The 27,207-nt window shown below is 49.8% G+C and overlaps 1 protein-coding gene across 1 annotated transcript in view; it reads left to right on the forward strand.

Annotated features, from left to right (window-relative positions):
- The window catches only part of rbfox3a (RNA binding fox-1 homolog 3a), a 302,634-nt gene that overhangs the window by 257,272 nt on the left and 18,155 nt on the right, over nt 1-27,207 (forward strand). Inside the window, 5 exon segments of the mRNA XM_076999552.1 lie at nt 8,735-8,800; nt 8,802-8,984; nt 19,707-19,853; nt 25,117-25,170; nt 26,653-26,745. Coding sequence (XP_076855667.1) covers nt 8,735-8,800; nt 8,802-8,984; nt 19,707-19,853; nt 25,117-25,170; nt 26,653-26,745 — 543 coding nt within the window.

Consider the following 27,207-nt stretch of genomic DNA (forward strand, 5'->3'; position numbering starts at 1 on the left):
AACAGTGGATCAGAATATGGTGGAGGTAGAGACTAGGAACAGTGGATCAGAATATGGTGGAGGTAGAGGTTAGGAACAGTGGATCAGCACATGGTGGAGGTAGAGACTAGGAACAGTGGATCAGCACATGGTGGAGGTAGAGGTTAGGAACAGTGGATCAGCACATGGTGGAGGTAGAGGTTAGGAACAGTGAATCAGCACAAGGTGGAGGTAGAGGTTAGGAACAGTGGATCAGCACATGGTGGAGGTAGAGGTTAGGAACAGTGGATCAGAATATGGTGGAGGTAGAGACTAGGAACAGTGGATCAGAATATGGTGGAGGTAGAGGTTAGGAACAGTGGATCAGCACACGGTGGAGGTAGAGGTTAGGAACAGTGGATCAGCACACGGTGGAGGTAGAGGTTAGAAACAGTGGATCAGCACATGGTGGAGGTAGAGATTGTTCTAAGCTTACCTCCTATTCCTATATATTCCTACTATATTTAATATTATTTGGGCACATAGTATAAAAAGTATTTATATAAAAGACAGTTGCAGGTAAATACGATGAGCTGCAGGAATCTAACCTTCCTAGAAATGCATGTAATGGTCGTCCATAAGCACTCCTTTCCCTGCCCCATGTCCGTCCTTACCCCTGTGACCATATAAAAATGTTCCTTTTCCTGAATATTTTAATGGAAGCTTAATGGAAAATTCCACTCGCACGATCCATAAGCATATATTCCACATTGCGCTTCCAGAGTGGAGCTTACATTTCCAGCATTATAAAAGCATTATTATATCTCCGCAAGCGCGGATCCGTGTGTGATGGATCTGAAAAGGCTGCGGAGTCTTCTCCGTCATCTCTCCTCCGCTCCTCCGGGTTCCTTCACGTGCCCCGCGGGGCTAATCGGATGGCTCTCCGTCTCCCGCCCCTCCACAGCCCACACCATCCTTCTTCCTGTGCACTTACAGCCGTCCATCAGACCAGGGTGTGTGTGTGTGTGTGTGTGTGTGTGTGTGTGTGTGTGTGTGTGTGTGTGTGTGGGTGGGGGGGGGTTCTGCACCGAGCGATCGAGCACGTCCCAGATCGTGCTGGAGAGACGCAGCTGGTTTAGCGCTCGTCGGCCCATTAGAGGTGAATGGAGTTTCAGTGTCTTCAGGAGACTTTGTGACTTGCAGGGCAGTGAGTGTTGGGAGGGGAGCTGCCATTGGTGGAGGCTGCCGTGTGTGTGAGGGAGCAGGGAGGAGAGGAGGAGAGGATTAAACTGAGAACAGGGGAAATGGTGTGATTTGTGTAATTAAAATGGATCTGGCTAGACTGCCAATATTTTTGTTTACTGGCTAAATGTCTGCTGTGTTTGGGGAAATTATCCCTCTGCTCTCTGCTACTGTTTGAAGTCTCAGCTCAGCATTGATATTAAGGCCAGTGAAAGCTCATGCGTTTGTGTTTATGCTTCCTGCACTAAGCTCCCCCCACATGTAGGGGGTGGGGCTCGGGGGCATTCCTGTATTTGCATGCACATCTGTATGTGCCTGTGATCATATGCTGCAGCGTTTTGATGGTGGTGGTGCGTAGCGTGCAGAACACAGAGGAACTGCCCTCTCCAGGGGTCAGGAGACACACCGCACCTTAGACCCCCTTCAGCTTCATAGCCACAAGTTTCTTTGCACTTATTGCTGTTCAAAGAATATAAAATGTCCTATTTATTTATGGTTGTTTACTTGTTTTTCTCTTCCCTCTGTTCCATACACACACACACACACACACACACACACACACACACATTTTGAGAGGCTTGGTAGGTATGTGCCTTGCCCCACATCATATACCCTCAGACTCTCACAGCATAACATGCAAGGAGGGAGATAGGGAGAGAGGGAGGGAGAGAGGGGGAACACGAGAGAAAGAGAAGGTGCGAAGGAGCGAGAGGGGGAGTGAGAGAGAAAGAAGGGAGAGAGAGGGGGCGAGAGGGTGTGAGGGAGAGAGAGAGGGAACGAGGGAAAGGGAGGATTCAAAGGAGAGTGAGGGAGTGGGAGAGGAAGTGAGGGAGAGAAAGAGGGGTGGAGTAAAGGCTGTTACTCTTTTTAATGGTGGGAGTCTGTATGAGGCGATCCTCCCGCGTACACAGCACACGCGAATGCTAGGAAATGTGGATGGTGTGTGTGTGTGTGTGTGTGTGTTTGCATGCATGTGAATATATGTGTGTGTGTGTGTGTGGGGGGGGGGGTGTGTGTGTGTGTGTGTGTGTGTGTGTGTGTGTGTGTGTGTGTGTGTGTGTGTGTGTGTGTGTGTGGTGGGTGTGTTTGTGAGGAAGGGAGAGAGATTTATTGACCTCTGAGGGACTATGCTATTGTGTTCCTCTCTTCATTAGCTGCCTGCAACAGAGTAGAACAATAAAGTTGCATGAAGTGCAGGGTGCGTCTCTCACACAGCCGCCTCTCCTTCTGAGTCCTCATTCTGCTCCTCCTTTCTCTCCTATCTGCTGCTCCCCTCCCCTCCTACAGTCACAGGCCTGTTTTGTGTCTGTGAGGGAGTTCGTTCAGGCACACTGTTCACACACTCACTTTGCCATCAGAAGAGGCCATAGGGCACCAGAGCTCTGGACCTGCCATTTAAACCCCAGAGACTGTGGCACTGCTGTGCTGCTAAACGTCACCTGTGATACGACTGTTGTGTCATAGCGATGTGAAAAAGAGCCACACAGACGCACCGCTGAGGTTCTCACGCTTGGATCGTGCACACTCGCGCGCACACACTCAGGCACACACACTCACACACACACACACACTCACACACGCTGCAGATGGAGCACATGGGAATAAAAATGCACCCCGTGTTTGAGACAATATTCGTTTTCAGGCAAATGTTGGCAGCCTGAGCCACACACACCTATAGGAGTAAAACAGTCATGAAGCCATGACACATAGGAGATTGGACCATATCTCTGTTTTAGGGACAGCCTAGTTTTAAAGCCACAGGTCCCATCACACACACACACACACACACACACACACACACACACACACACACACACACACACACACACACACACACACACACACACACACACACACACACACACACACACACACACTTAGGGGTACAAGGATAGCCCTCAACTTGGCTCATGGACGAGACGAGAGAGCCCAGACCTGGAAATGATTTCCTAAGTATGGTTGGGAGGGGTTTTTCAATCCAATTTGTGCCAGCAGAGTGCTTCTCAGTAATCAGTCCAGAGGCGTGGTTCAGACCCAGAGGCGTGGTTCAGACCCAGAGGCGTGGTTCAGACCCTGCAGCGGAGCCAGCGAGCTGCTGAGAGCGGATCGATAACAGCTGCTCACAACCGCACCTCTCTCTCCCAACACACACGCCAAGGAAGGCAGATGAGCCGGCCGACCTCCTCCTCCTCTTCCTCCGCCACACAGCCTCCTAACAGTGTGGGAATGTCTGAGTGTGTGTGTGTGTGTGTGTGTGTGTGTGTGTGTGTGTGTGTGTTGTGTGTGTGTGTGTTGTGTGTCTGTGTAAATAATGTAAACATATCCAGGGTGTGGGTCCTAGTTAAATTCAGGTTAGTATTTTATTTTTTGATTTTTTGCTTACGCATTGGGTTTTATTTCGTGCTCTCGCCAAGAGCTGTCAAATTTGACATCGTCCAGTGAAGTGTGTGTGTGTGTGTGTGTGTGTGTGTGTGTGTGTGTGTGTGTGTGTGTGTGTGTGTGTGTGTGTGTGTGTGTGTGTGTCTGTGTGTGTGTGTATGTGTGCACAATGAATGCATGCGTGCATGTGTGTGCATGTATGTGTGTGAGCGAGTGTGAGTTTGTGTGTGTGTGTGTGTGTGTGTGTGTGTGTGTGTGTGTGTGTGTGTGACTATAGATCCGTCAGGGGTGAATGTTAAGGCACAACTGTGGTCAGGTCAATGCCACGGTGCATGGAGCAGGCTTTCTGTCATGGCTGCCTCTGTGACAGTCACTTACACGCCTGTCAAACTCACTTGCAAAGCATCTCAAACGTGACATGCCACGCCGTGTACGCTCACCGCTTGCTGTTCAGGAGTTCACGTGGGTTTCTGGCCCGGTAAAGGGCGTCTCCGCAGTCGTCCTCTGGCGAGAGCCACGCAGGTACTGTCACGCGTGTGCTCCCTAATCACCCCAAACCGGCGCTACACCACAGGCGTGCAGCAACCCAAAACAGCTGCTTTTTATGGTACTCGCCGTAGCAACGGTTTGAGATTCTCGGTTCCAGTGTAACACGTCTGCTGGACCAGATTTAGCACACCGAGAGGCTGCTGAATGTCTGGCCTGCCCTCCTTGGTTAAATGTTAGCCTGAATAGCTTAATATGCCCTCTGTGTTCACCTCTCTCCCAGCTTAAGGCACAGACAGCCAGTGGCGGGGCATTCAGTGGTCTTCTTGGCTCTGCTTCAGCCAGCAGGCAGAGAGAGGAGAGCGAGGAGGGACAGATAATGCGATTTAGCTCATCGGTGAAATCGTTTACCGGTGCAATTTGTCGACAAGGATCTGGGGATGTTTTACTGTGGCATGACTTCAGTCACTGTGATGGAGATCCTCTCTGTCTCTTCCCTCTTTCAGCTCTCTCTCCCTCTCTCCATCTCTCTATCTCGCTCTCTCTCTCCCGCTCCTTGCCTTTTCTGGCTGCCTCTTTCACATTTATAAACTGTCAGAGACTGATCCTGCAGAACTATGTGGAAAGGGCACTAAGTGAATTAAAGCTGAAGTAATGGAGGGCTATATTAAATATCAGTTGCTGATTTAGGTTGATCAGAACTAAAACCTGCAGGCGGGAGATTTTTTTCTCTCTCCTATAGCTTCATGTTGTGTTTTATTTAGCTGAGAGAGCTCTGGGGCTGATAGCCTCTCACTCTCACTTTATTAGATGAAGGGTGAGATATAGTGTATATAGGGAATTTATTTTAGCTACCATTTCAAAACACATCACACTGTAATATTTTTTAAAATGGTTTGCTGATGTATGTGTTTGGCGTGTCACTCCAAGAAAAAGGGGACAAGTGTTATGAACTACAAATCATAAAGAAACTTCAGTGCACAAACTTCCAAAGACTCATTAGTGCAGTTCAGAGAATAAAAAGATCCTTAGACGGCCAAAAGTTCAGCAAAATTCCTCTGGCCAACACGGGAGCTGTCCCTGGTGCTGGATCTTGTTCAGCACCACATTTGGGAACAGCGCTACAGTTCTGAAGACTGTGGACGCCTTTGCTACACATTAAAATACTTGAGGCGAGATGACATCAAACGACTCACAGCGGCCCTCCTCTCTCATGCCTCTCCCTCTCATCTCCGCACCCCTCCACAAGCCCACATCACAAAGTGGCCACTCTCTGTCCACCAATATGATGGACAGGTCCATTGCATTCCATTCCCAGTGTGGCAGAGTAATAGGGCCAGGAGCAGCACACAGGCTCTCAGTGACCACATACCAGACTAATAGGAAGTAATCAGGCCTCACTGTTCCCAGGTCATTCTCTCTTAACCTTTTGGAAAACAAATGGAAAGTGAGTAAATGGAAAATCATGGGTCAGCTTTGGTACGAATGGGCCCGACAGATCACAGCGCAGCTGTTGGGGAGGAACGCGTGCGTTACAGGGGCTCGCAGGTGCGAGATCGAGGCGGAATGTAAAAAAAGGAAGAAAAAAAAACGAGCGGAAAGAAGAAAGGCAGCGCGTGAGCAGTTCTCTGTCCACCTGATGCAAAGGGATGTGCTCTCTTGCACTTAGGCTGGCTTTCGGAAAACGCTGCATGTGCCTCCATTTACCTCTCTGAATATTTCATAGGATGGAGTCAACACACTGAGCAATAATAACGTAATGTTGAGCAGCAGACATTTTCTGCAGACTTTATGGGCTGCGTGAACCCGTCCCGCCCCTCCTACCCCCCCCCCCCCCCCCCCCCACGCCCCGGCCCGGCCGTGCCCCCTCCCTCGCCGTCTGCCTTTATGTGCTGTTCCTCAGACCGCCTGGCCAGCCCTCACCCCTCACGGCGCTTTGAGGCAAGGAAGTGCATCAATACTGCTCAATGTTTCAGTGAATTACAATACCTTCCTCAGGCTATGGGAGTGAGACAGAGCGTTGGAGGTGAAACATGAAAAGGGGGAGAGAAGGAAGGAGGGAACAACAGCGAAGGAGAGGGAGGCACGGGGAGAGGCGCTCTCACACATCCGATCGATAGAACATTGGCACGGGCTTGACGAACTTCTGATTCAGCAGCCTGGGTTGGGCCGACTCCCGCTGGGAACCGGTTGTGACATGTGCACAGCTTGAAAAAAGATAATGTAGACATACACTCACACAGCCGCTGCGGACCGCGGTGTACAGGCAGCCGTGGAAGGCAGGGCGATCATAAACTCAAAGATCTCGGTGAAAGAGGAAGAGGAAGAGGAGAAGGCCGCTAGGTCTGCTGCCCCTGACCCCGGAGAATCTACCTCTCTCTGTCTCTCCCTCCATCCCTCCCCCTCATCCCCGTGCCTCTCATTCATTCACTTCCGCTCTCTCGCTCTCTCTCCCTCCACGCCTGTCCACGGCGTGGTCAGTCACAGCTGGGTGCCTTTTTCATTTGGATAATGGAGCATTGCCCCTAATTGAGAGGACGGTCTCATTTGTTTGCCAACATGTCAATGGCCGGGCCTCTCATTGTTTCCACTACATTTACATTAATGCACTTCTCCCCGCTCCCACCGAACGCCGGGCCTCTCCGGCCCATTGCTGCGGTGCAATACTGCCGCCTAATGCTGCTTAGTCAGTGAAAAAGGCTTAATAACAATCAGGAGACGAGGGGAGACAAGGGGCCCTCTCGCTCTCTCCCACCTCCCCCTCCACCAGCTCCACGCAGCGGCTACCGGTCAGAAGACGGGGCAGCGCGGGAGATAAAATTCTGCAGAGTTTCCCTTTACCACTTGATTTTTTTCTCATTAGCCATTATCTCCTAATGAGAACGAGGTCTCTCGCAGCCATTGTGCAGCCAGCGCCGCTCCGTAATCTCTCAAGTGATGTAATGAGTAATGTGTGAGGCTATTTTTGGGATATATTCTTTTACCATCTGCCCACCGTGTCTGTTAATTGTTGTGCTACAGTGGGGAATAGTTTGTGACCAGTGGTGTTTCCAAAAGCCTGCCTGCTCTTTTTATCTCGTCAATGAGGTTAATTAATTAGGGGCGCCCCTGGCTTATTGGAGTGATGTATCAGCGGTGACTTATATGCTGTGTTATTGCCTGTCTTTGCCATCAGCTGAGCAGAGGTCAAGCTCCAGCCTCCACCTATTTGTATTAGATTAATATCCTGATATGAGTCCCCGTAGGCAAGGAGCTCTTATATGGCTGTAAGGTGTGTGCGCACAACCACACAAAACATGTGTACTGATGACCTGGTTGCACCTGTGCTGACAACAGCAGTCTGCCCCAGAGAGTAGCCCTCATCTGTCAACACACACACACACACACACACACACACACACACACACACACACACACACACACACACACACACACACACACACACACACACACACACACACATACACACAGACAGACAGGTCATCTACTATAGAAATTAGCCCTCATCTGTCAACACACTCACTCCTACAGTCAAGGGCATGACCAAAAAACACAAAACGTACGTGAGGTAGAGGAGAGAGAGGAAGGATGCGTGTGGATCCGAGCGCTCGATGAGAAAACACCGTGTACCGCCGTGACAACACACAGCCGCAGAGAGGAAGGCCTTTCGTTTCCCTCCCCTTCCGTGAAGGCAAACGGACGGGAGGAAGACGCGGGCCCTCGTTTCACGCAGACGGAAGTACGAGGGAAGACGTCTCTTAACACACAGCCTAAATAAAGTAGGAGATACTCGTCGAACCTCAGCGTGGAAGGAGGGAGCACGAGAGTAAGGAGGAGGTGTGGGTCTGTGAAAGAGAGAACGGCAGATGGTATTAGAAAGTGTAACTTAAATCAAAGGTTATAATCAAAAATTTATCAGTTAATTGATCTTTCACATTGTGGTTGCCAGGTAGGCAATTTAAAATCCCCTCATTCAGGCTCATCCATCGAGCGATGTTGTACAAAATAAAGTTTGTTGGCTCATAATGACCAAGCAGTGCTCTAATGTGCTGCGAGAGCTGATGTGTCTGGCCCCGCACGAAACCATTCAGACTCCTGACAGCACCTCGGCACAAATAAAAAAGCCAAATTGCATCGGCTACCACTTAAAGCGTGCCATAATGTGCACTGTATTATTCATGGATGACAGTGGTGGAGATGGACTTTGTGCTACCTGAACTTTGTCAGTAGCGCTGACGTGTGGAGGGGGGTTCATCACTGCCACTCCAGTGCTCGGTTCTTTGCCTTTAATCAAGTCCTGTGTCTCACGGCCGTTCGGCGGCCGCGTTCACCGCTCATCCTGTCAGGTGGAGCCAGGACGGGTTCTGCGGGGTACTCCGCCATTATTATCGTGGAATTAGAGCCTGTTTTCCTCCTATGGTGAGATGGAGGACAGACAGATGGAGTGATGATTTCTCCTGTCATCTCTCATTGGCTGTGAGATTCTGATGTTATTGCCATACTGTTAGTTTTGGTTACAGGAAATGGGGAGTGACAAGATAGCCCAAAAACTAAAATAGTCACATTTCTATGTCTCTCTCTCTTTCTCTCTCTCTCTCTCTCTCTCTCTCTCTCTCTCTCTCTCTCTCTCTCTCTCTCTCTCTCTCTCTCTCTCTTTCTCTGTGTGTAGGGTAACCAGGAGGCCCCCGCTCCCCCAGAAGCCATGGCTCAGCCGTACGCCCCGGCCCAGTACCCGCCACCCCCCGCCCCAGAACGGGCTGCCGGGCGAGTACGCCCACCCGGGACAGGAGTACACGGGGCCCAGCGCGGTCCCGGAGCACGCGGCCGCCCTGACCATCTACACGCCCACACAAACGCACAGCGAGCCGACGGGCACCGACAGCAGCACGCCCTCCCTCACGGGGTCCAGCAGTGTACCAGTGAGTACATCCACCACGCACACATGCAGGTCCAGTGGGGACACCTGTGCACACGGCCGCACACGGCCGCTCTCGGCAGACGGGCCCTCCGTCTCTTCCTGGTCTTCCCGAACAAACAAACAAACCAACAAAAAAGGCGGCGGCTCTGTTCACTGCGGTCTGGTAGATTAATGTGAGTGATTGCGTATTAGAGTGAATGATTGTTTTCGTGGTTTTTCTTCAGCACTGTCCTCTGTCATCCCTTCAGTTTCATTTAGAGCTCATTCACCATTGTGCATGTCTGTGTGTGTGTGTGTGTGTGTGTGTGTGTGTGTGTGTGTGTGTGTGTGTGTGTGTGTGTGAGAGAGAGAGAGAGAGAGAGAGAGAGAGAGGTTGTGTGTTGGAGGAGGTGGTTGGAGGTGAGGATGACAAAACAAAAAAAAGATGAAGTGAAAGAATGGTGAAACGTGAGGGATGGTGTAACATGACGGATGGTGTAATGTGAGGGATGGTGAAACGTGAGGGATGTTGAAACATGAAGGATGGTGTAACGTGAGGGATGGTGTAACGTGAGGGATGGTGTAACATAAGGGATGGTGTAATGTGAGGGATGGTGTAACGTGAGGGATGGTGTAACGTGAGGGATGGTGTAACATAAGGGATGGTGTAATGTGAGGGATGGTGTAACGTGAGGGATGGTGTAACGTGAGGGATGGTGTAACATAAGGGATGGTGAAACATGAGGGATGTTGTAACGTGAGGGATGGTGTAACGTGAGGGATGGTGTAATGTGAGGAATGGTGTAACGTGAGGGATGGTGTAATGTGAGGGATGGTGTAACGTGAGGGATGGTGTAATGTGAGGGATGGTGTAACGTGAGGGATGGTGAAATGTGAGGGATGGTGTAATGTGAGGAATGGTGAAACGTGAGGGATGTTTTAACGTGAGCGATGTTGAAACGTGAGGGATGGTGTAACGTGAGGGATGGTGTAACGTGAGGGATGTTGTAACGTGAGGGATGGTGTAATGTGAGGAATGGTGAAACGTGAGGGATGTTTTAACGTGAGCGATGTTGAAACGTGAGGGATGTTGTAACGTGAGGGATGGTGAAACGTGAGGGATGGTGTAACGTGAAGGATGGTGTAACGTGAGGGATGGTGTAACGTGAGGGATGGTGAAACGTGAGGGATGGTGTAACGTGAGGGATGGTGTAACGTGAAGGATGGGTCCAGGATGATGATAGATACAGAGACAGCATGGTGCTGTTTGTTAAAAAAGCTGTAAAAGAGGAAATGCCTGAGTTGCAGCACTCAGCTTTCTGTCCTCCCGATCTTCCCCAGCCTGCATGGTCCTAGCGCCCTGCTCATTTGTGTCATGACCAGTCCACATCTCACCAACCATCAAGCCACATGGGACAGTTTCCCAGTTTAGGAGGCCATATTTTGAAGCAAGACTTTAAAGGCTGTTTGTCTTTGCTTGTGTGTGCGTGTGTGTGTGTGTGTGTGTGTGTGTGTGTGTGTGTGTGTGTGTGTGTGTATGTGTGTGTGTGTGTGTGTGTGTGTGTGAGAGAGAGAGAGAGAGAGAGAAAGACAATATCCATGTGCACCCTGAGACTTCTTGTTGTGGTTTGTGCCTGATTTGATAGTGTGTCACACATACACACAGACAGAGATGCTCTATACCACGATAGTCAAATCACTGACCTCTGTAACCAAACCTTTTTTCATAACCGAAGAGAACGCAAGTTTCATCATTCATCATTCCCTGAGGATCATTCCATTTAATAAAGCCCTACTTTGAGGATGTTCGATTTATACTCTACAAGCCAACCACCACCACACCCCCCCCCCCCCCCCCACACCCCTCTCCCACCGTCCAAGGCAAGAGTTCTGACAGGGCCAAGAAGTTCAGACAACCTAACATGAAAAAGTCTCAGAGAAACAGGAGGATGAGTGAGAAAAGAGACAGACGTGGAAGAGAGTGAGAGATGAAAACCTCCAGACACAGAGGGAGTGAGAGTGCTGGGGATTCTCACTCCCAGACCTCAAGATTAAAGTTGCTCTACAATAAACACGAGGCATCTCTCTAATTCAGTTTGTTTGGGCAGAACGTGGAGGCGTGTAGCTTGAGGGGCTGAAGGTTCTTCGTGATCTCCATGAAGGGGAGAGGAGAGGAGCAGAGAGGTTATTTAAGGTTCAGGTGTCATTCTGGTTTACCTCGGTGAAAAAATGGATCTTAATCCAAGAAGAACTTCCTCAAACGCTGAGAAACGTGCAGGAGTGCAGAGCGATGGCCCGAGTCCCCTGCTTTATGTTACACTTCTGTGAATGATGTTGCCTTTCTAACATTAGTGCGATAATTAAAAAAAGATCCTGTAGCAGCGCGCTATTAACGGGCCATCTTTCTACCTTTACGACCCGGTCCTGCGTCCCGCGAGGCTGATATGTGTCTGGTCCTGCTAATGCCGTGTGTACAAACCTCCTCAACCTCCCTCAACCTCACAACCTCACGCCGCCCCTTAATCAGCCGCAGCGTTCATTACTGCAGCCAGACGAAACGACAGCCCCCAACATCCCCCCCCCCCTCCAACTTCACCTCGCTGTAGAAGACAAAGGTGACAAAGGGGTTTTGACTGCTTCTCCCTCAGAGATGGACCAGTGCGGCGGGGTGGGGAAGAGCAGAAAATAAAACCTCTCAGTCTAATCCCGTTAACTGAAGCAGTGGTTTCACCCTAATCGGATGTAATCTACCTGCTTGGCAGCTCTCCAATCAGATAGTTTCAATTATGTGGTTGTAGTGGCGTTGGGTAGGGCGGAAGTGCTGAGCGGAGCACTTTGAAAGTGATTTGCAGATAACACTGAATGAGTCACACACATACACACACACACAGACACCCTGCTCCCATGACAGGGGAGATAGGAGGGAGGGGGGAGAGAGGAGGTCCCGGGGGGGCCGTGTATGATAATGTTCATGCAATTATTTGGCGGTGATGCTTGGCTGCTCCCTGCCTCGTGCACACTGGAGAGAGGAGAGAGCTCACTGCAGCGGCAGCGTACACACACACACACACACACACACACACACACACACACACACACACACACACACACACACACACACACACACGCACACACACACTGCAGCTGGAGTAGCTACTGGCTCTGCATAGCACAGCAAATATCTGTGTGTGTGTGTGAACGCATGTATGCGCGTGTGTGTAGGTCTCTGAATTCAGTGGAAGGACGTTTTTATTGGGGTCAGTCCTGTAAGTGACAGCATTAATGCGTTTGAGTTGACTTAGGTTTACAGTATGTTTGAGCTTGTGTCGATACCTAAGGTCACATAGATGGCCAGCCAGTCAATTACTTTGTCAGTCCTCCTGCGGGGTCCACATATTTAAAGCGTTTGCGTGAAGCGCCGGACAGGAGGACGCAAACCAATAAAACGGCCTCTTCTTGTCACTCACTAAATCATTTAGCACACTTGTAATCCCTGGCAGCAGCATGTATATAAAATTTTGTTCGACTACATTCCAGGCTTCCGTCAGGGTAATGGGCAGCCATAAACCTCTGGTGAGATAATGCACCTACTTAGCACAGATTTGGGGAGCTTTTTTTAGCAGGTCGTAAAATCACCCATGCACCTACATCATCGCCTTGTTTTGGCATACTCCTAGTTTTGGAATTTCCCTTGAAGCCTCGGGAGAGAAATACGTTCTTCTCTGCTTAGCCCCTATATATTTCTTTCTGTTGGGGAATGTAACGGACTCTGTGTGTGGCAGGACTAGCGCCCCAGAGCCGGTTGGAGTCTGTTTGGTCTGTTTACCTTCTGCTGAGCGATTCCCCCAAATCCGCAAACGTTGGCGTAAAGAGCTTAAGAAGCTTGTGTGAGGGTTCAAACCCTCCGCGTCTGCGGCCTCTTTGGTGGGAGACCTGGCAACCTCTCAGTCTTCTTCCTGCAAAAGGAGCCGTTTTAATTACTCTCTGCCTTGTCGACGGAGCTGGGGAGGGCAGCCCTCGGAAACCTCGTCTCGCAAAGAGACAGATGCAGCACATGCTAGCTGCAATATAATTAACATGCAATTAACACAAATTAAAAGGCAAATTGCGCAGACGAAACCCCCTGTAGATGGCTGCTTAGCGTTAGCGATGACATAATTAGATCCAGTGCCGGTGTGTGAATTCAGGAGTACTTACCATTCCACTTCTCACTTAATGTCACCTCCTCCAGAGGAGGGCTTTACTTCACTCGCTCTGTTGCCCTGTTTGAGAGTGTGTGAGTGTGTGTGTGTGTGTGTGTGTGTGCCTGCACCTGTGCCCATGTCAGCGCCTTTGTGTCAGTTTGTTTTGCATGCGTGTGGGCATGAATGTTTTCTTGTTTCTTTCATGGCTGAGAATTGAAGCCGAACTCATGATAAAAACTCGGAGAGCGAGTCATGTGACTGCGCCAGCCCCAGCCTAAACCGACGCTCCGTGGCCCCTCGGGTTAGGGTCAGCACCGAGCCACACCCCTCCTTCACAGACGCCGTGCTCCGAGCCTCGTGCCTCATCCAGCGTGTGTAGATGGGTGTGCCGTGAGTTTCATCCGTCACGTGTGCGCTCTGAGCTGCACGCCTCGTTCGGCACACGTGTGCTCCAAACCGCCACTAAACCCACCGCACCCCCCCATTCGTCCCGCGTTGCTCCAGCGACCCGTGAGAGGCGGCTGCATGGCTCCACGCTCGGCTGGCCCGTAATGGGAGCGCCTGGCACTGTTGCACCACTCACCTGTTAGACATGATGGATGGTGCGGCCAGGGCAGGAGCGGCTAGTGGATCGAGCGTGTGAATGACCGATGGCACCTCGGTGATGAATGGGGGGGTGGGGGGGTTGTGGGTTGGGGGGGGGGGGGTGTAGGCCAGGGATCGAGGGCACCAAGGGGTAATTGCACCTCCTTTAGGCCCATCCATCTGTCCGGTCTGAGGTCTCGGGCCGGCCGGGCCGGGGCGTCGGGCCCGGGGCGGGTCTCCCACCGCAGGCCCCCGTGCACAGAGCGCTGGAGAGGGAGGACGAACCTCGGGCCCCCGAGCTGCTCCACGTGCTTCATCTTAACAGGGCCGGCCTGTCCGCGCGGCTCCGATGATGGATAACGGCGTGCCGGCGGTAAACAACAGCGCCGCTCGCGTGGAGCCATCCGGGCCCTCGGGGAGAGAGTGGGGTTACAGAAGAGGGGGCGAGGGACGCAAGGGAAGGTTCCACATTTGGGTTTACAAGATGCAGTGGAGTCTGCTGACCTGCTCAGATTAATTGTAGAGAGTCTCCGTTAATGTTTCATTATGTCGTGATTGTGGCCTCTAGATTCAACTAGGAAGCTGCAGTATTGAGTATGGAGGAGGAGCGAAGGTGCAGTTGACCAGGAGCTCTCTCTCTCTCTCTCTCTCTCTCTCTCTCTCTCTCTCTCTCTCTCTCTCTCTCTCTCTCTCTCTCTCTCTCTCTCTCTCTCTCTCTCTGGGCTCCTCCATCAGCCTCTGGCCAGCAGCAGCAGTCTGAGAACACAGAGTCATTGTCACAGCTTATGTAACTGCGTTCCTGGGTGCAGCTATAGGCCAGAGTAAATCTAATCCATCCAAAATTGCTAAATTCTTTGCTGTAAGGGTGAGTCATCACTGGCATGAATAAAGTAACCTGCAATGCCAAATCTGCACCAGGACTCTGCGTCAGTTTGCTCCACTCGTGCAAAAGCTTTAGTGTGTGTGTGTGTTTGTGTGTGTGTGTGTGTGTGTGTGTGTGTGTGTGTGTGTGTGTGTGTGTGTGTGTGTGTGCAAATGCATGCATCTTGTTGAGTGTTGGTTTGTTGTCACAAATGTCATACTCATTCTCAGTCTCAGGTCTCCTCCAGTCTGAGGGCCTGTGCCCAGGCGGGTAGGTGACGTAGGTGCAGGGTGGGCGTGGGTGTAGGTGTTAGGTGGGTGTAGGTGTAAGGTGAGGTACGATGTGGGTGCCGCAAGGATCTGGATGTCAGAGAGGGGCAGGTTCTGTATGGATGTAGGGTGGGGCAGGTATAGGTACAGGTGAAGGTGTTGTATGGATGTAGGGTGGGGCAGGTGTAGGTACAGGTGAAGGTGTTGTATGGATGTAGGGTGGGGCAGGTGTAGGTACAGGTGAAGGTGTTGTATGGATGTAGGGTGGGGCAGGTATAGGTACAGGTGAAGGTGTTGTATGGGTGTAGGGTGGGGCAGGTGTATGTACAGGTGAAGGTGTTGTATGGATGTAGGGTGGGGCAGGTATAGGTACAGGTGAAGGTGTTGTATGGATGTAGGGTGGGGCAGGTGTAGGTACAGGTGAAGGTGTTGTATGGATGTAGGGTGGGGCAGGTGTAGGTACAGGTGAAGGTGTTGTATGGATGTAGGGTGGGGCAGGTATAGGTACAGGTGAAGGTGTTGTATGGATGTAAGGTGGGGCAGGTGTAGGTACAGGTGAAGGTGTTGTATGGATGTAGGGTGGGGCAGGTGTAGGTACAGGTGAAGGTGTTGTATGGATGTAGGGTGGGGCAGGTGTAGGTACAGGTGAAGGTGTTGTATGGATGTAGGGTGGGGCAGGTATAGGTACAGGTGAAGGTGTTGTATGGATGTAGGGTGGGGCAGGTGTAGGTACAGGTGATGGTGTTGTATGGATGTAGAGTGGGGCAGGTGTAGGTACAGGTGAAGGTGTTGTATGGATGTAGGGTGGGGCAGGTGTAGGTACAGGTGATGGTGTTGTATGGATGTAGAGTGGGGCAGGTGTAGGTACAGGTGAAGGTGTTGTATGGATGTAGGGTGGGGCAGGTGTAGGTACAGGTGAAGGTGTTGTATGGATGTAGGGTGGGGCAGGTGTATGTACAGGTGATGGTGTTGTATGGATGTAGGGTGGGGCAGGTGTAGGTACAGGTGAAGGTGTTGTATGGATGTAAGGTGGGGCAGGTGTAGGTACAGGTGAAGTACAGGTGGGGTGTTAGGACAGTGAAGTCTTAATAGTTTCACTTGCAGAACCCAGAGTCCCACAGCAGGAACGAAGCCCACAGAGAAAGACGAGAGCGGAGGAACGAGAGAGAGAATCCGGTGAGGGCCAGAGAGTGTTAGAACTTCAGAGACCTACAGGCAGGTCTGTGAATGGAGAAGACTGAACTGAAAGAAGATTTTGGAAAGTGTTTCCTGCCCTCTGCGCAGTGTCTTTATTCTCCCATAGGAGGACAAATCTGTTTTTCATTCAGGGACCTGTAGATCCTTATTATGTCTGGGGCTTGAATCGATAGTAAAGCTAGTCCTCTGATTGTTATAGTAATATAATCCACCAGATGACATTAAAGTAGGATGAGGGTGCTGGACACTTTCATATTTTATATAAACAAAAAATGGAAAACATGGTAAGTGGTTATTATATGGTTTTCCTTTAAAAGGAAATTTTTCCTTTAAATGGAAGAGAGTCAAAACTTTAAGAAAAGACTCTAAAACAGTGTTAAAGACATATAATCATTTTTGTAATGCAAATTGTACAGAACCCTCGCTAAAGACATATGTCAGCTGCAATAATCATTTCTTTCTGTGAGTTAAACTTTAAAATCTCATTTCAACTGTTATTGTACTGTGTCATTTTTCACCTTTCCTCTTGGTAATGAGCGGAGGAAATGAATGCCTCGCAGCTCCAAAACTTTTACATTTCAGTTAGCGTTATGTTCTTAGCTGCCTGCGCTTAATTGCATTTACTTCTCTTTGTTCTGTGTTTTTTTCACTCCAAATGATGGAGAAAGAATGTAGTGATGGATATCTCATTACATCTTCATTACATAGCTTGTGATTTATTCCCTTAACGTGCCCTCTTGTCTGTCTTGTCTATCTTTGTGATTCATATCTCTACTCTGCTCTGAGGCCAAAGGGTTGTGTGTGTGTGTGTGTGTGTGTGTGTGTGTGTGTGTGTGTGTGTGTGTGTGTGTGTGTGTGTGTGTGTGCATTGTTGTTACGTGTGTGTGTGTTTTCAGGCACACGTGTGTGCATGTGTGTGTGTGTGTATATGTGCGTATGTGTTTAGTTATGTTAGAATGTTGTAAGTCATCTACGCGTTTGCCTCCCTGCTGTTCAGTCCCTATTCACCTTAGTGGGTTTTTTTTTCATATCAAAGTCAAATTCATACTTGCACTCCTTGTTAGAATCAAAGTGTGAAGTGTGAGGGCCCTCTGTGTGGGGCCCCATGCTGGGCCTGGTGTCCCACTGTGGCCCTTAGCTGATGTAGTGTCAGGCAGGCTGACTGATCTCAGCCTTGGATGTGAGGAGCTTGTGTTGGGTCCCTGTGGCGTCTCAAAGCTGGCTCAACATACTTTAACCAACCCATGAATACTTTATCTAACATGAGAGCTGTCTACCGCCTCACAGAAAGCAAATGTAGGGTATTCCCACTCTCATCTGACTGCCTACCTAGCTGTGGTCGTGGCCTGTGCGCCTTTCTGTTTCCGTTAATCAGGTAATATATCTGTCTGGTCCCCCATGATATGTGACACATCTTGCGTAGCGTGATTGGGGAGGTTTCAGTGATATATAATCATGTATTCATCCTTTTGCCTTAGGAGCCATTTTTCTTTGTCTCGATCTCTTTGAGTCTGCTTTTCTATGCTTTTATATCACCCCATCCTCCCTCTCTGTCTCAGTCTATCTATCTATCTCTCCCTCACTGTCTACCCCTCCCCCTCCCTCTCTCTCTCTCTCTCTCCCCCTCCCTCTCTCCGGCACTATGTAAGCCTACTCCCGTACACAGCTGTCCGCAGACGAGTCCGGTGTAGCCGCCTTCAGCAGTTCTCTCTCATTGATCCCGCTAAGTTCGGCAAAGTTTAGCTGACATCATCTTTTCATCTGCTGTAACCATGTTATTCTAATTCATTATGTACACGAAGGGCCGAGCAGCATCTTCCTCGCTCGCCACGCTCCTCCTCCTCCCCACTGCACATGTCTGCACACAACAGGCCAGCAACAAGATAAGTCTGAAATTAATGACCGCTCACAGCTCCCGAGCCTCCATATGCCTCTCTCAGCTGTCGGCAGCTGGATCCGGCTCCCTCTGGCTCGACTATCCGTCCGCCCCGCGCCTGTTATGATTTTCCCATCAAAGGCGTGTTTTGGGATATTGTTTTAGTTTTGTTTAACTTCTCAAGTCGCCCCCCCTCCCCTCCCCCGCCCCTTACGAGTGATTTGTAAGATGTCTCGCGCTCAGAGGAGATGGAACACGTTTTTTTTGCCAGAGCATATGCACGTCCGTGTAAAATGCATCTGTCTGCAGGTGAAATCTGACCTTTCCCTGTGCTAGCGCGTTGCCTATCCATGCAGAAACGGCGCGCGCTGCGGCAAGCTCACCGCACGCACTTCCCTTCCTGACAATTGGTCGCGAAAACGTGTTTGGCCAGCGTAAAAATGCGAGTTACTGAAGCGTGAAGAATATTGCTAGGCATTTGTTCGCTTGCTCAAAAAGTAGTTAAGAAATTGAAGTGTAACGCTAGCATTATTTTAACATTTGAAGAGAACACTAAATGAAATTGCGAACTGCTGAAATAGACCTTTTAGATCTGTTTAGAGGGTTCTTTCAGATCAGAAGGAGGCTGTTTCCAGGCTGCGCTCAGTCCTCTGCTGGTCACTCTACCACCGGGTTTGCTCGGGGCCTCTGTGCCGTACATTAGCATGAAGCAAATGACTCGGTGTAAGTGCAGCACAAACAGAGGCCAGTGCAATGATGTCATATCAAAGCCGGAGAGCCCCGGGTGACACGTTTACACATCCACGCGCAGTGATGCGGACTGTGCCATTTGCTTAGTATGTACCGTGACATTTGGTCACTATCATGAGTCCCATTTGTACACGAATAAAGCCAAGTGAGAGATTTGGTCACTATGAGGAAGGGATGAGAGAGAGGATGAGGTAGGGAGGGAGGGAAAGATGGAGATGGGGTTTGAGATGGGGTTACAGAGTAAAGGGGGAGAGAGGGGGAGAGGGAGAGGGAAAGGGAGGGGTGAGCGAGAAAGAGGGCAAGACAGAGAGGGAGGGAGAGCTAGAGGGAGGGAGAGAGAGGGAGATGGAGAGGGAGAGAGAGGGAGATGGAGAGAGAGAGAGAGAGAGAGAGAGAGAGGGGGAGATGGAGCTATTATTGGGCAGGTGAGGGATGAGCTGTATGTGTGTCACAGACAGCAGTCCATCCTGGAGCACAACGGTGTCACTGCTATTTTCTCTGTATGATGGACAGATGAGCACACATTGAGCCTGATCACTTCTCTCTCTCTCTCTCTCTCTCTCTCTCTCTCTCTCTCTCTCTCTCTCTCTCTCCTCTCTCTCTCTCTCTCTCTCTCTCTCTCTCCGTCCTCCCCACCCTTTCACATCCCCCCAGGTCTTCATAGGCTGCTGCTCAGTAAATGAATCCTCTGGTCTCAACATGTCAGAGGTTTTTTCTTTTAAATCTGTATCCACACTTCCTGACAGCTTCCTTAATCTTCACCGCCACATACAAATGTTGGCCAAGCAGAGGGAATTTGTAATGTGCCATAGCTGCTCCTCCACCTCCCCCCCCACCTCCCTCCCCACCTCCCTGCCCCCCCCCCCCCCCCCCCCTGCCCCCCCCCCCCCACCTCTGCTCCTAGCCTTTAAGCTCTGCCCACTGCTGTTATCCCAGACTGTGAGGGTTGGGGGGGGGTGTGGCTCCATCGGTGGGTGTGGTCGTGGTGGGCGTGGCCTAATGCTGCCCTGTCTCCCTGCAGCAGGCGGATGAGGTGGCACAGACAGACGTCTCCCAGCAGCTCCAGCTCCAGCCGTCTGATTCGTCGGAGAAGCAGCAGCCCAAGCGGTTACACGTCTCCAACATTCCCTTCCGGTTCCGGGACCCGGACCTCCGGCAAATGTTTGGGGTGAGTGGAGCACGCGCCTCGGCCAGGGAGTGGGGGGGGGGTTCTGGTCTGGTGGGGGTGTGCATCACAGCCCACAATGCACTGCAAAGTCTTAAAAGGGACATTGAAAACATACACATGTACCACAGGAGTGGAAGTCAGTGGTTCAGACTGGGGATCCAGCCTTACACTGGTTCCTGCACACTGGTACGTGGGCACACTGCTCACTGGGTTTTTTTTTTTTCTTCTCTTTACATGCAGACATGGTGTCATGAGCAGACAAATCCAACAAGCTACTTGATCCGATTGATTTGCAGAAACAGGAGAGTGTCAGTCCGTACAAACCCGGTTCGAATATCAGCTATTCATTTAAAACTGACAAAGCAGTGGCTAGATGGCATTGGGAAGTTTTACAAGCTTTTGTGCAGCCATATCTCCTAAAGCATACTGCATATATAGCAGAAATATGTTTACAGTTATGCCAAAGTTTCCCTATAGTGGGTTAAGACTAAGGGAGATAAGACACAGTAAGCAATTGTGCACTTTCATATCCATAACAGTTACATCTGTCTCTCTAAGACAAGGAGAGATGTAGAACTCCAGAACACTTTGAATTAGCAGCACGGAGCGTGAGGGCCCGGCTAAACGTTTCACTCTGGCAGCTTGTTACTGGAAGCTACAAACACAACCGGGAGGAACAGCAAAAAAAGAAACATGGTTGCTGGTCTTAGCTTGTTAAGAGCTGGAGTCGGTGTTTACTGAGGGCTGAGCGTAGGCGACACTGGTGTTTCATCTGATGAAGAGTCGTGGCTGCAGTGTGAGTGCAGAGCCTGGAGAACATCTGTTCCCTCGCCTCTTTGTTCTCCCTGAGATAGGCGCTCGACTCGCTCCCCTTCACCCCCCCCCACCCCCCTCCACACACACCCCCCCGCTACTCCGCCCCCACTCTGCCCAGCGCTGATGTGATGAGCTGGGCGCTGTGGAGAGCTCCCACCAGTGGAGACCTCTCAGTGTGCTTAAAAAGTGGGGGTTGTATCCTCATTACGTGTTTGTTTGCTGACAGCTCGTGTGTGTGTGTGTGTGTGTGTGTGTGTGTGTGTGTGTGTGTGTGTGTGTGTGTGTGTGTGTGCGTGTGTGTGTGTGTGTGTGTGTGTGCGTGCGCAAGCATGCACTGGTGTGTGTTTATGTTTGTGTGTTAGTAAGAGGCTGTTGCAACTCTTGCTATGAAATCTCACAGGGACCCAAGGGCACAATTATTGCATGTCATAGGCAGACTAGTGGGAGTGGATGAGATGGACAAGCTCAGTGAATCTCTGGAATCCTGCATGAACACTGGAGCAGGAAAGCTGGAGCGGGTTTGGGCAGCGGGGAGTACTGACAGCAGCACGGCTGTATGGAGCTCAGCCTACAGATACCTCAAAACCTCCCAAAAAACCCACCAGGCCTTCATCCAGAACTCTCTCCTGACTCGCAGTCCGAGTGACTGGCCTGAATATAAAATTCAGTTCATAGCCTGTTGCTTAGAAAATGTGTATGAAGAATGTGAACAGAATTATTAATGTAATGTGAGGCTTTGTTTAGGTTTTAACATTAAAGTTATTGGGATATGTCCGGTAATGGTGCGGCCATTTTCCAATTCTAGTCCCTCTTAGCTGAAATCTAGACTTCAGTGTAGTGACAACCCACCAGCAACTTTGTGCTCTGTCCCGTCTCTTTCTGGATATTTAATTCCACATTTGGGCAGTCTTTAATCAAACTGTGTGCCAACTTCACTTTGCTAGAAGGGACCACTGGGCATCCAACGATAGAGCCTTAACGATAGAGCCCATCAAAGCCTTAAAAATACACATTCATCTCAACTTAGGTTTTAAATGTGTGCTTTAGCGACGATACTACACATTTTTTTCTTTCTTTTTTTTCCAAGAGGGATGAAAATTCAATTTAGAATAGCTGATTCTCAGACCTCTAATTTGATGACTCTATTTCCACATTTGAGTACATTGGCATGGGACATAGTCAAACAAAGAATGAAAATTAAACAAGCTTCATTACCCAACCTTATTTGAGCTTAATTTTATAATTAGAAAAAGACTTCCAAAGCAATTACACCAATGAGTATGAAGGCTTAATGTTGGTGAATAAAATGGGGTTTAAAGCACCACCTTGGCGATTCCACACAGGAGCTGCTGGAACGTGATTGAAATGTCAGATTCCCCACGCCGACCCTCCAGGTTCACCCCAGATCCATGCATTCAGCATCTAAAGGGCTTTCATTAAACTGTACCTACTCAGGCAATGAAGACGGCCACCGACCGCACTTCAGAAGCGATACCACGGAAATAACAAGACCGACTCGGAGTTGTGCCTTGAACTAATTCCTAATGACTGCAGGCCCAATTAACATACTGATACTCTGGAGCCCAGGTGATGGCAGGTTCTTCCTGGTAGACGTCCAGACGATTGAGCCTTGATCCAATTGTCACCCACAAAGCATGCCGAGCTTCTCCTGCAGTCTTCAGAGCCTGATAAGGAGTTAGGATCTCTGTGGTTTCTGCAGGTTACTAAAGGGTCTGCTTAATGGGTTTATAATGACCTCTACTTATTTCTAATCGCTAAGTAGCTTTGTGGACTCTGAGCGCTCAAGATTGTTTTAATGTCAGGTTTGTACACTGATGACTTGTTTTTATAAGGCATCTTGCCCAGGTTTCACAGCAGAGATATTTGGTAATTTACCCCAAACGGCATGACTGGAATGGTTTGCCGACTCCTGCAATATGAGAACCTCCCACAGGCCTGGCGGAGATCCCCCATTGATTGGTGCTTCTCTTGCGCTCTTATTAAATCTCCTCACCATTGGGTGATTGTGGATGCTAAAGCCCATTGCGTCCTCCATGCTGTGGGAGCTCTCCCCCAGTGGTGTGTGGGAGCTACTGGAGATGACTTTCACTGGGAAATATCTCTGCAGCCCGCTAAGCCCATTAGGGCGGGTTAAAACCATTAGCGTCCGCAGACTTTGTTTAGAGCGACTTGTCTGCGGTCATGAGCGGCTTCACGCTGAGAAGCGAATGGACGTGCTTGATACTGGCTCCCCCCGGTGGTGGGGGGGCTTGCAAAACGAGGGGGGAAAAAAAGCTCCTTAATTTGAACAAATGGAGGGATTTGTGTCAAGTAGCAGCTGTTTGGGTTTGGCTCTGAAATTTCAATTGGGCCAAGGAAGATTGGTTTGGAGGAGCTAGTGAGGGAGACAGAGGCTGGGGATTCTGCTGCAAGCCAAGCCGAACACAAACTGGCCCTTTCACCAGTCAACAGGCTTTTCTCACTCAGCACATACACAGTCAGTTAAGATTAGAGCCACGCTCTTTGTTGATAGAGACCAAACCCGCTACTCATCTCAAACACAGATACACACACATCCGCACACACATCCAAATTCTATGCTGGCTTCTCCCCACGGCTGGATGGCTTAAAGGCAGCTCTTCTTAACCTTATTAGTGACCCGGACCCTCGATCAATCCCATTGAGCTGCCCAGTGCCTGGAAGGCCCATTTCTTCCCTATTGTGCTGAAATGATGCCGACGCGGCCTGCTTGACAGGGTAATTAGTTTTAATGAAATAATACGGCCATTGTAGACAGCAATTAAAACCCGCCTTCATTCCACCCATTAGAGGAACTTAAGGTTTCGCTTTCGTTCTACAGTGTCTCGTAATGATCAGCAAAGCAGGCCACGGCATGTAGAGGGCCTCCAGGGGGCGCTGGCTGCACGCCGGCCTGCCTGCCGCTTCCAACCGCCGGGCAAAAGGAGAAGGAAGGAAGGCCGAGCATCTTCCATCCAGCCGTGTTTCCCGGAGCACAGCGACGAGCAGGGATGCCCTCCTACAAGGCTGTTTGTGTGGCCGTCCTCACGGTGCCTTAGCTGGGAGCCTAGCGGTGGATCTTCAGTCGCCCACCTTTATTCTCCTTCGTCCTCCCACCTCCTGCTTAAACCCGAGTAGAATGTTCCAGATCTTTCCTTTCCGCTTCCTCTTCCCTCTTGGGCACATTTATTTGTTTATTGGATGTCTGGCAGCACAGATCCCTAAGCAAGGCTCCGGATTTAGCATAAGGCAAGCAGGGTTAACACGGAGTGGCTGGTTCTGTTTCCAGGAGAGGAGGCCTGTTATTAGCCCTGATCTGTGTGCGATGTCCCCCCCCCCCCCCCCCACATTTCACCTTTAAGCCTCACGCCGGGTTTTCCCACTACGTATCTCCTCACGTGAGCCGTCATTGCGAGGCTTTGGTCCTTCAGGCCAGCATGGTTTGGTGTCAAAGACGGGGCTTTAGTGCAAAGTTTGGACCCCTTCTCTTTGATAGCTGACAGGCCCCAAACCATAAAACAAGAGCCAGCACCCACACAAACTCCCATCTCCCACTGACCTGTCTATAAGGGAATGGTCAGCACTTGCTGGCTAATGCTAATTAGCAAATAAAAAAGAAGTATTGGACATTTCGGGGACATGAGAATGACGATCAGATAAAGATGTGGAATGGAGCGCAAATGGTTGGAAAATAATAAGCAATATGACAGGTAATTACGGGGGTGGCATTCATCATGGCAATAATAAACAAATACACGGTTTATCATCGGCTATGATGGCCGCTCTACGTCCAATTATCCTTTTTTTAATTGAGAGGGGATGTTGGGTGTTAAGTCATGCCAGAAATATGCTCTCCTGTGCCTTGGGCCGGCACTTTATCAGCCAAAAACACCACAGAAAATAACAAGCCGTTGTCTGTCATTAAGAGCATCGGTGCGTGTGGACCAGGGTGGTGCTCTTTAAGTGATCTTTCAAAAAAATGTTCCCCATCAGCATAGGAGCCTGTTCACTGCCTCACACACACACACACACACACACACACACACACACACACACACACACACACACACACACACACACACGAGGTTGGCCATATAAACCAGCTCCGCTTAACCTATTTGAATGGCTGGTTACCGATAAAAGTGTTGCTGGATTTCTGTTTGCCTGTGTAATTTTAGTCCAGACGTGAGTGATTTTTTTTCCGCAGGGCCGCTCCTGTGTGGGACCCATTCCCATAGAGCAGTGGGTATTCTATTTTAGTTAGCTATGCAATCAAGTGCTCAAGTTTCCTGACAAAGTGCAAAAGAGATGAGTTCTAATTACTCCGTCTCCTCTCCCTGTTTCCCTCCCGCTCTTTCTCCCCCCCCCCCCCCCCCCCCATCCCCAACCCCAAACCCCCCCATACCCCTTTCTCTTTTTCTTTCCGCAGCAATTTGGGAAAATTTTAGATGTGGAAATTATTTTTAACGAGCGAGGCTCTAAGGTAAGTGGGCTGGAAGAGCCGGTCTTTGTCACCTCGTCCCTCTCTCTCCTCCCAGGTCCCCTGTCCCCTTCATGAGCCGAGTAATTACAGTTCTCACACGACAGCCACAAAGTGACACGCATGTCTAACGCACACACACACACACACGCGCGTGCGCGCGAGCACACTGTGCCAAGACACACTCCCTGAAAGGTAGCAGCGCACACAGACAACTGAGTGGTTTCAGCTCAGTTAGTGTCAACCCACCCAGTTATAATTCAGTGAATTGAGCGTCTGACCAGCGCACAGTGGTTCTCCTTTTAGACCTGTCATACAGTGATATAAACTGACTTGTCTGTTCAAGTCTCGGAAGTCTTAGGCATTAGCTGTTCAGGATATTTAAAAGCACCCTTCCAGATAGTGGCTCGCAATGCAGCTCTTACAGGACTCATTTCCCAGAGGAGACTTTCTCGTACCTGGGTTCCTGCCACTCGGCTTGCGAACAAGAGCGAAACAGAGCCTCCACACTTTAGCCATGTAAGCTAATTATTTCAGCGCACTGAAGGCGATTGAGGGAGAAAAAAAAAAACACAGAGTCTGAACATGGAAGCACAAAATGTCAGAAGGATTAATTTTGTTCACAATTTTGTGTTTCCGATTTTTCTCTCTCTCTCTCTCTCTCTCTCTCTCATGTCTGCTGGCCAGGGGACACCGGGCCGGCTTTAATTTATGGCAGGCGTAGAGCAGAAGGGCCTGTGTGTGCATATGAGATCATGCAGAGGGGCCCCTCTCCCCATGCATTATCTCCCAAAGCAATTACCAGGTCATACTTGCACAGTGTATATGAACTAAAAGACTGAAGCGTGTTCCGCACACTTGTTTGCTGTGCATATCTAATAGGCAGAGCCGGATATGGTGTTTGGGCTTCGCCTGGCCATAATTCACGGCTGACAGCAGCCAAGAGAGGAAGATGAAGAGGGCTCTTCGCAGAGAGAGGGAGCGCGCGTGTGGGGTTATACAGGGTGCACGGAGCATAGCGATGCTCAGACCTGTTCTGCAGTATAATATTCATCACCTAAACCAATATTAATGATATTCAAATCAAAGCAATATTATCATATTTGCTCAAGTGCATGTGGCCACGCGGAGAAGGCTAATTCGGAGGCCGCTGGTGTTCATTCATAATGCATATTTTTAATATAAATGTACAAGCTAAAGGTTTTCTTGCCACATTACTCTGTAATCTGTATTACTGTAGGCCTGTGGGTTGTTAGGATGTTCAATGCCGTAGCTGCTAGTTACAGTTCTATAGAGCTCTCACTCTAAATGATTGAGGTTTTACCTGTGACTAATGCTTTACAAATGTGCCTCTCTAAACTCTGCTTACAGTGTCCCTTTTCCCTCTCTCTCTCTCTCTCTCTCTTCCCCTATGATTTCTTTCCTTTCTTTCTTTTCCATTGGTTTCATTGCCTGTCTATTTTGGCCGATTCACGCCACACCTAGGGTTTTGGTTTTGTAACTTTTGAAACAAGTGCAGACGCAGACCGCGCACGGGAGAAACTAAATGGTACAATCGTAGAGGGACGCAAAATCGAGGTGCTTGTCTGCTTCCTAAATCCTCCGCCCCACCCGCGGCTCCGCCCGCCCCCTCCACCCGTGCCCTGCTGATGCCGCACCTGACGTCCCATCTCCTGCATGCTCTGTGCACGTGTGTGTGTGTGTGTGTGTGTGTGTGTGTGTGTGTGTGTGTGTGTGTGTGTGTGTGTGTGTGTGTGTGTGTTTTGAATGAATTGTTCCTTTGTTTGTGGGGCCAGTGTGTAAAAGAGTATGTTTATACCTGCGCTTGCACTTTGGGTGTTTGTGTGTAAATGTGTGTAGCATGTAGTCTCATGTAATGTCATATTTGTGCTTTATTTTTTATTGAGAGATCCAGTATGTGAGCTATGCTGGAGTTGTGCTAGTGTGTGGCCCCTGATAATGGCTTTGAAACTATGTCTGGTAACATGAGTGTGATCAGAGAACTATTTGATATGTAAGTGCCATAAATGGTTTCATACC

This window comes from Brachyhypopomus gauderio, chromosome 3, assembly GCF_052324685.1.
Source record: "Brachyhypopomus gauderio isolate BG-103 chromosome 3, BGAUD_0.2, whole genome shotgun sequence".
Lineage (NCBI taxonomy): Eukaryota > Metazoa > Chordata > Actinopteri > Gymnotiformes > Hypopomidae > Brachyhypopomus > Brachyhypopomus gauderio.